General features: G+C 35.5%; 1 protein-coding gene across 2 annotated transcripts; it reads left to right on the forward strand.

The window, feature by feature from the left end:
* Nucleotides 1–621: 621 nt before the first annotated feature.
* Nucleotides 622–7,684, forward strand: Gcat (Glycine C-acetyltransferase). 2 transcript variants are annotated; one of them, XM_017630644.1, is made up of 5 exons: nucleotides 622–749; nucleotides 1,731–1,975; nucleotides 6,362–6,671; nucleotides 6,729–7,280; nucleotides 7,350–7,684. In XM_017630644.1, exons 1-5 carry the CDS (start codon nucleotides 716–718, stop codon nucleotides 7,508–7,510), a joined length of 1,302 nt encoding a protein of 433 aa, XP_017486133.1. In that variant the 5' UTR covers nucleotides 622–715; the 3' UTR covers nucleotides 7,511–7,684. The 2 variants fall into 2 exon arrangements, with proteins under 2 accessions (XP_017486133.1, XP_017486134.1); XM_017630645.1 differs by having other exon boundaries at nucleotides 644–774; nucleotides 1,729–1,975.
* Nucleotides 7,685–9,974: the final 2,290 nt, after the last annotated feature.

The following is a 9,974-nucleotide window of genomic DNA, read 5'->3' on the forward strand; positions in this document are numbered from 1 at the left end:
TGTTTATTTGTAGCGCGCTCATGAAAAACGTTGTCACCGATCGGTCAATTGACTGTTTAGTGCATCTTCATATGTACATATGTATATGTCCTAGAGCATTCAATCCGGAAGCATTTTAAAAATTCCGGGATTTCGGGATGCGAAAAATTTTATTCCTGGGATTTATAGGAATAACACCAAAAAAAAAATATGTTAACGAATACTTTTATTTCATAAAACAACAATTTCTNAACCAAAAAAAAATATGTTAACGAATACTTTTATTTCATAAAACAACAATTTCTATAAAGAAAAATAAAGCTTAATGAGAGATCGTTTATGTATATTTCAGAAATGTGTTTAAATATTATTTCCTATTTCTTAAAAATATTTTCATTCAACAAATTACATAAAAATATAAATAATACTGACTGATGTTAATTTTTCATGTCAAATGCAATTGAATTAATTTTTTTTACTTTCACGCAAATAAATCAGTAAAAATCCGCAGATCTCGGAAAAGTACGGGATCCTGGGATTGAATGCCCTAGTATGTACAAATTCATGTATATGTATTTTGTTTCCATGGACGCTGACAATGTAGCCGGTCGTTGTGGAATTGGCACCCAGACAATGCTTCAGTCGAGAAGCGAAAGTAATCGAGGGTGTGTCGCGCAGCAGAGAATTTTAGTTAAGCAAACGGAAAGCGCTGTTTGCTTGTTGGAAAAGCAAGAACATGCCGATTTTCTCGAATAATGCTCTGCTAAGAGGTGTGCGGTGTAGTATACATACATATGTACATACATACATATTTATTATATTATGTGATTTTTATATTTCACAAAAGTTTTGAGGGTTTGCGTATTAACATTCAAAAAACCAAAAGTATTACGTTGGATCGCGTAAGAAAAAAATAAAAATAAAAAATAAATAAATACTAATCGAAAATTTTATTGGAGCAACCCAATGAGAAGAAGTAGTTCGCGTTAATTGATTTTCGGGATCGTTAAATAAAAGATTCATTTGTGAATTTAAAACTCAGCATTGGCTTCCCGTGCAGTTAAAATATGAGTACAATTAGGCCTTTGTTTATGCGGTCTATGCGTTCCTCAGAAAGCCGCATAAAAAAGTTTTTTACTTTCATACAAAAACAGAGGATGAGTTCCAGCATTTTCAAAAACCGCATAAATTCAGATACTCCATGTGAAAAATTCCAAAAAACCGCATAAAAAAATCTAGTTGGGCAATATTAAGCAAAGCTTGACAATTTATTTCTTCACTTCAACACGTATTGATTCACGTAAAACTGCAGCGAAAAAAGTGTTTGAAAAACCGCATTAAAAAAGACCTAAGCGTTTGTGGTTTTTGTCATCCAATGATTTCGATCTGATGTGTGTGATGAATTAATAACTATGCGCATGTGGATGTGAAAAAACATCTAATGGATACATCGTTTTTGATGTATGAATTAAAATCGTGAGAGAAAAGTATATACTATATATACAAATGTACATATGTATGCATGTAAGCAGTTGCAACATTCTCGAATTCTATTTTCATATATGGCTGCAAAGAAACCAAAAAAATTAAACAAATAAATGTCTTCCAACAAAGACCAGTTGCCAGCAAAAAAAAAAAAACATATCAAAGGGGAAAAGAAAATGCTTAATTTCAACCACAAAGCAAACATTTAAATAAGTTCAATTTTCCTGCAATTGTTCTTTATTAATGCTTCAATTAATGCTTCGCAGGCGCCGATAACGTTCTCCGTCAGAGTCATCGTCTCTTCACTTCATCCAATATCGTCACTTCAGCCTCACGCCCGGCACTCACTCAATTTCGTGATATTCTGAATACACAAATTACTAATATTAAAGATGCAGGCACTTATAAAATGGAACGTATTATCACCTCCTCACAGAGCACCGAAATCTCCGTTGAAGGGACCCATAAGCGCATTTTGAATTTTTGCGCCAACAATTATCTCGGTTTGGCGGTATGTATGAATATAAAAAACTTAATTGATAACTAAGCAGCCCGTTCTTCTTCAACAAAATAAAAAAATAGTAGTCACGTGCTTCACAATTTTTCATATTTTCTACGTAATTCAATATTTTTAGTTAATACACTTTCAAAGAACACATGAGACATGATAAATAGGTGCGTATATTACTTAGTAGCGTTCGCAAAAAAAAAAAACAATTTTTAATCAAAAAAAGTTTTTCGTTACTTTTTTTAATAAACAATTAACTATAACAAGCGAAATTAAATCACTAAATCTATTACAATAAGTGTAAGTTTCAAGTAGCTAGGAAATACCGTATGCACTCTCAAGAAACCAAACGGGACCTACACTACTGACTCTCGTAAGATACAAGTACAAATGCTACTGTTAGAAACCCACTTCCAAATTTGTATTCTTCCATACCCAATCCCTATCATTATTTCCACTTTTAGTGCGTACTAGTGGTGGCAAACCATCGATGAAATTGTCTGTAGTATCGATGGTGCATCACTATCGCAATTACCGATAGTTCTGACTGTCGACATTACATGACTATCGACGATATTTCTTATCTATTTTGATTTTTGGCAATTTTTTTATTTGGAAAAAAGTGCGTAATAAATATATACATTCAAAAGTAAAAAAAAGTATAAAAAATCAACGCGATTTTTTAGTAACTTCAAACTTGCACTAAAATTTAGTGGGCTATAACCCGTGCCGTAGCCAGGATTTTTTTTCGTGGGTTTCTGGCAATTTTTTTTTAATTTCACTTTTATTTCAACATATTTTGATTAAAAGAAAAATACTGATAAAAATCAAATTTTTCATAAAAACAGGGTTGGAATCTTGAAATTCCTGCCCGTAGTTTGTTTGTAAGTCAAATATGAGTGGCATTGTGCAACTATGATAGCACGGCCGAGTAATCATAGCCAACTTATGTACAGTAGTCGAAAAAATTATATCCGCACCAAATTTTCGCAAGTTTTAAAATATTATTTTTGTTGTTACTTAATTTCGGTTAGTTTTTTATAGTTCGTTCTTTACCAACATCCGTATAAATACAAGTTTAAAGGCAGTGTCACACGATTGGGTATTTGCTAAAATTTGGTGTAAATCGTATCCCAATTGTTTGAACACCACAATATTTTTCACTATCCCAATCACGAAAATTAATTTATTGAAATCTTTTGAATGCAAAAAAAAAATCCCACTTTTTTTACCAATAGCCCAATATAAAAATTTACAAATCTGTACAAATGTACCAATCGAGTGACACTGCCTTAAAAATTTATGCAATTAAAAAAAAAATCTACAAATTTTCGTTAAAATTTCGAGTTTTTTAATTAAATTCTGAGTATGCAGTTTTGTAGCCCATTGAATTCTAGTAGAATAAAGTACACGTTTCAAATGGCTAAAAATGTCGATTGATTTTTTAGAATTTTTATAAGTTCGAAATTTGTACGAAAGTTTGTTGAATTTCTTTTTTAATATTGCACAAATGAGTAGTCCACTTGCAAACAGCGTTACGTGATTTTATAATAGTGATCCATAAATAAAAAAAAAACTCTACAACAACAAGTAACATCCAAATTGTAATTTCTATTTATTATCTGAAAATTTGGATAAACGATAGCCTAATAACATTAAAAAACAATATGGCAATGTGGTAGTTTTTGCAAATTTTATATATAAAAATTGAATATAGCGAGTTTTGAAACAGTAACTTTTACATAGCTATCTTTTTTTTTGCTTTTCGCGTTCGCTCTTCCATGAAAATTGGTCTGCTTCTTTTTTACGACGCCTTCCACTAAGCACCGAAACTACCACGTTTTCTTGCAGTTTTCTAAGTTCATCAGAAGATGGAGACTTTTGAAAGTGTTTAAATAAGTATTATAGCGACTTTTGCAATAGTATTTAACATTCGATGCTATTTTTTCAGAAAATAGAAAGGCTTTGCCCTGTATTGTTAGTGGACATGAAACTACTTTAAATACTGGTACGTTACTCACCAAAAACTAAAAATCTAAAAAAAAAATTACATAGCGCCTTTGCAAGAGGACTGCTCAAATTTGGAAACATTACATTAAAACTTGGCAAAAAGTGGTATGGTTATAATTTTTTGACCGCTGACCGAGGGGACAGAACCCCCACATCCCTCCCCCCCCCAGTAAGTATAAACATTTTCAAAGTCATATTTGCAATTTGTATCATGATACAAAATAAAAGAAGTTTCCTTTCAAAATTTTTGAAAAAAATAAGTTTTTGAAGTTTCATCAGCAGTAGTTTTGCGCAAACTCCTTTCCACATTGGTGGCCTTCGACCGTGTTAGAAAAAAAACCTCATCAGTCCAACTCCGATTACGCCATCCACAGTATTTTTGCGCAAAATCCATCTCCGAATTTACAAAAAAAAATCACATTTCAACTCAAAATCTTTTTTTTAGATTAAAGCTTAATCCTTTGGCTAGAGGGATGCGCTAAAATTTTTGATTGAGGTAACGCGTTTGGACACGATAACCCGAAATTATTGTACAAATAACCGAACCGTACCCGAACAGTCTTTTACTTACGCATTTTTCTATCAAAAAATTTTATAAAATGAAACTGCAGTAGTTTTCATCTTATGTGTATATATTATTTAGTAGCGCCACATCTTTATCAGAAATTTCCGAGAATCCAAAAAGTGGTACCGTTACAAGCTGCAGGGTATCATTGGATAACTGTACCTCGTTTAGAGGTTTAAAAATATTTTGCGCCTAAGTAATTTTTTATCAAACTGCATTAGATCGTATTACGTATTCTACAATTGGAAAAGCAAAAAACTTTATATTCGAACCTTTACACAGGTGTACCGAATTCTTGCAGTTTAGGAACGCGCAAGACCTTTATTTTAAAACATGTTTCCATGCAATTTTCCTAACTTAAAATTTTTTTCAAGAAACAAAAATTTTGCTGCTAATGAATCAGGTAGCATGATTTTAGTTAAATGTCATACACTTGTTAAAAGTCAAATGGTCGGCAGCTACGGATGTTCAAATAAGAAAGGTGTTTCCAAAAACAGTTTTTTTTTTAAATTTGTTTAATAATCTTTTTCTGTCTTTTTTTAGTTTAGGTATTAATCGTCTTTTTTCGTTTAATCCGAAAACCAAAATTTCGGTTTTTACATTCCCCAGAAATGGATAATTATTTTGCAATTCGTCGAGATAAGAATAAAATTTTACGGCGTACGACAAACTTCAAATTAGCTACGAAATATTTTGTTTGCAGATCCAGTAGCTAAGCATAATCTATTGTGAAGTCGATTGTGAATATTGAAATTTCGTGCAAAGTTTGAAACTTGGATTTATATGTCGCTTTTAAAAACATAATACATATTTTATTAAAAAATTTACAAAAAATATTTACCATGAAACACATTGGAAATATTAAAAAAAAAAATCACTGTACACTCAAGTGCCTTTAAAAATTAAATTAATATAATTAAAAGGGAATACGAAAACAGTACAGTGGACAACAGAGTGTGGAAAGTTTAACTTTTTTGTGATCACATCTTATAGCCCAAGAACGATAGCGAAATAGGTATTTTCCGTATTTTATAACTTAAATGATATAGAATTAAGAAAAAATGTTCTCCTTCGATGACTAAATATCATTTAAAATGGCCATCAAAAATAAAAGTTTAGAATTTTTGCTATTTTACCCACGAAAACAAATATAATGCATATTTTTTAAAATTTTAAACTATGTATGTACATATGTACGTTATTGCTGTTCTAGAATCAAGGAATTAATTTTTATGAATGCAAGAAAAAAAATGTATTTTGATATTTTTTTAAAATATTCATTGCATTCTATTTTCAGGTCAAAGAAAGAAACAAATTCACAAACTTTGCTCGGTAAGCTCTTTTTAAAGACCTATAGCAGAAATGTTTAAAGAATTCGAGGCGTTGATGAATTCCATCAGTAGCCCGTTTCTGTAACTTTTCTCTACCGATTATTTCTCTACTGGTAGAGAAAATACGTCATTCTCACCTACTAATTAGCAGTAGAGAACAGGGCGGCGAAATCATATCTCAATTCGCCTTGGTAGAGAATTGTTACAGAAACGAGCTACAGGTGCGCCCCATGAAAGGTCAGATTTCCTTGAAGAAAATGTTTCTTTATTTCAGCTCTCAAAAAATTGTCTAGCTTACGCACGTAGATACATATGTACCTATTCCAAATAAATACTTAAAAATTATGTGAACGGAAAGCAATAACCAATTACTATCGTAGCATTCCTCACTTATAGATTTTTTCCCTGCGACCCTAGAAATTTATTTAATTAATCCAAAGCATATATGCATATGTATATGATCTCGATAAATATACTTCCCAGAACAATCCCGAAGTGGTGAACTACAGCAAAGATCTGCTTGATAAATATGGCGCCGGATTGAGTTCGGTACGCTTCATTTGCGGCACACAGTCGATACACAAAGAACTGGAGAAGAAAATCGCACAGTTTCATGGACGGGAGGATGCGATCTTGTATGCATCTTGCTTCGATGCAAATGCTGGCATCTTTGAAGCAATACTCACACCAGATGATGCTGTTTTCTCCGATGAGCTGAATCACGCCTCCATTATCGACGGCATACGTTTGTGCAAGGCGCAGAAGCAACGCTATAAGCATCGCGACATGGATGGTAAGAAGATGATTCGTGAATTGTTGGTTTACACTATTTTATCTCCATTAATTACAGACCTCGAAAAACAACTGCAATCATCGTCGGCTCGCCTCAAACTCATTGTTACCGATGGTGTTTTCTCAATGGACGGCAATATCGCGCCACTGCCGAAAATCATCGATCTCGCCGGAAAATATGATGCGCTGGTCTTTATAGACGAATGTCATGCGACTGGTTTCTTCGGCGCCACTGGGCGCGGCACAGAGGAGTACTACAATCTGTTAGGACGCGTCGATATTATCAATTCGACATTGGGTAAAGCGCTTGGTGGTGCTGCTGGTGGTTACACCACAGGCCCCAAAGAATTAATTAAACTGCTGCGTCAGAAATCGCGACCCTATCTCTTCTCGAACTCCCTGCCGCCGCCAGTGGTGGCCACGGGCATCAAAGTTTTGGAAATGCTGATGGACTCTGATCAGTTGTCACAACGTGTTCAAAGCAACACTAAGCGTTTTCGCGATGCAATGAATAAGGCCGGATTCATCATCGCTGGAGAAAATCATCCCATTTGCCCTGTGATGTTAGGCGATGCACGACTCGCCTCAATTTTTGCCGATCAACTGTTGTGTGAGTACAATTGAAATAAGAAAATAAATTAGAGATTAATAAAATAACTTCTAACTCATTGCTCCACAGCGCGCGGCATTTATGTCATTGGCTTCAGTTATCCGGTCGTACCTAAGGGCAAGGCGCGTATTCGGGTGCAAATATCCGCGGCGCACACAACGGATGACATTGACCATGCAGTAGCAGCCTTCATTGATGTTGGGAAATCACTCAAGGTTATCAAGGATTAAATGAAACTCTTAAGTGAAGCATAAACTTAAATTCCTTGGATGGCATTTTAAATAATATGCATTTATTGTGTCTGTGAAAATTCATTAATATCTTAAGTAACAATTTAGAAATAAAATAGTAAACGAAAACGAAGTAAAATTTCCTAAAAAATATTAAAAGAAAAAAGTGTACACTGAAACACCAATATCTAATAATTTTTATCAACAATCAGAATTTTAAACTTAAAGGCGTTGCTATTTTCGGCATAATTTAGTTTTTTAAACGTTCTTTAATTTTCATTGTTTTAAAGAACTCGATAAAATATAAGTTTTTCACATGACGCAAACTTTTAATATACAGCGCTNGATCTGAAGGTGAGCACGTATTAAAAATTTCGGGACTTAAAGGCGTTGCTATTTTCGTTTTTCGGCATAATTTAGTTTTTTAAACGTTCTTTAATTTTCATTATTTGAAAGAACCCGATAAAATATAAGTTTTTCACATGACGCAAACTTTTAATATACAGCGCTAAAAAAGTCGAACAGAAACATCGGAAAATTCTTTATTTTAATTTTCCATAATTACTGGGAAATTCTAAATTTTTATGTGTATATCTAGCCCTTAACTACTGTGCTTAAAAAAAGTCGCATAACCACTCATGTTGCGGAAGAAGAAGGCGGTATCAGCTAGACAGAGCACTAACCGAAACCCTTGCCTAAAATCAGGGGTAGAAGTGATGCAAGGGTCAGTCGAGGCAGAACTGCCCTCGAAGCATCGAAGCCTTCCAGGAACGTCAGGACCGTAAAAATCCCTCCGCTCATTGCCGTAATGGGGAGCGCGGGTTCGGCTGGGCAAATGACTCCTAAAGAAATTAAACACTACAAGAGCCATCTGATCCCGGCCGACATTGCCTCCGCCACTGCAGTCAATGCTCGTGGGTATGAGGAGAGGGATGGAATCATTGTGGTGAAATGACTTTCCCAATCTAACCGTGGTTGGCTCAAGGCTGTGGTGCAAAGAATACCGCGCACTGTAAACAGTGAAGTCTGGCCATCTCAGGAAAGCGCTCTCCTGGATTACAATCTCCGATCCGGGGGTTGACACCAAGAACTTGTGTGTGGTAGCAACTGGGAAGACAGAGGAGGTGCTACTCTGGTTGTGAAGATGGACTCTATGGATACCCTCAGATAAAGGTACGGAAACAGCCACATAAAGCCATTCAGGGAGCCTGGATGTTCAAACAACAACCCTGTGGACTGAGTGGGTTACGTGATGCCATCATGCTATACGACGAAAACTCGGTCTAATCGAGAGGACACCTTATATTGTCTTATAGTGTCAGATTGGCTTCTTCTGTCGAGTAAGTATCTTGAAAGTGGCACTAAGCCAACATTTGTTACGCCCAGAAGATAGGAAGTGATTGATCATACTCTATCTCACTCTACGTTAAGGTGGTTAGTCCTAAACTTGAGAGTCCTGGGACCGCAGGTACATCGGGTTTTAACTTCGCGACGACGCTATTTCCTCTGCACCAATGCAAAACATGAAATAAATGGACTGGCCGTATTTAAAGGAGGATCATGGGAACCGTACCACGTTTCCACCTAGAAGACGATCCACTCAAGCCATTCATGAAGCGGTGGTTAATTTAACCGCTGCCCTTCGTGCCAGTTTGGATAAGGCTTGTCTGTCTCGTCCACCTATTAGCCGTACGCCTGTTCCCTGGTGGACCAAGGAGTTTCCCAAGTTGAGGGGTTAGTAGAGTAAACTTCTAACCCGGGCCCTCAAAACCAGTTTTGAGATAGACTGGGAACGCTATCGCTGCACGCAAAGAGAGTATAAGAGGCTGATTCGCTCTGCAAAGAGGGCCTATTTTAAAGAATACTGCAATGGGATTGAAACCTTGGGTCAAACTGATAAAAGTTCTGAAGAAAGACCTAACCACAAAGCTGGGTTTACTCAAGAGTCATGATGGCGGAGTTGCGTATTGGTTGAGTGGCGCTTGCATCACATCCTCTGTATTTGCATCAACATGCCCATCAGGCGGGGAAATCCTGTGAGACAGATTTATCAAATCTTTTCGTCAGAATTGGCAATGCTAGAATTCGCCAATGCCACCGTCGATAGCATGTGCAATTCTGCTCTACGGCATGGAGTACATTCTGTACTGGTAAATTGGCCTGCCGCAGCGGGTCATAAGAATTCCAGCAGAGGAGGTCAATATGTCACGTACGGAGCTAACAAGCTCGGTCGTCAGTGTGGTGCGCTTATAATACTTTATTTAAAGTAAATATATAAAATATATAAAAATATATCCAAAATGTATACAAAAATATGCAAATATTCAAAATGTGTGAAAGTGTGCAAAACATAATAGGACCAAATTAACTCACTTTCCCCTTTAATGAGTTTCTACCCAGTTCCGGACTGTGTGATTTTAAACAAAAATGTGCACTGTATGATCCAAACTACAGTAATGCGGTT

Source organism: Rhagoletis zephyria, unplaced genomic scaffold (genome assembly GCF_001687245.7).
Source record: "Rhagoletis zephyria isolate East Lansing unplaced genomic scaffold, Rhagoletis_zephyria_1.1 Rzeph_scaffold_07975, whole genome shotgun sequence".
Taxonomy (NCBI): domain Eukaryota; kingdom Metazoa; phylum Arthropoda; class Insecta; order Diptera; family Tephritidae; genus Rhagoletis; species Rhagoletis zephyria.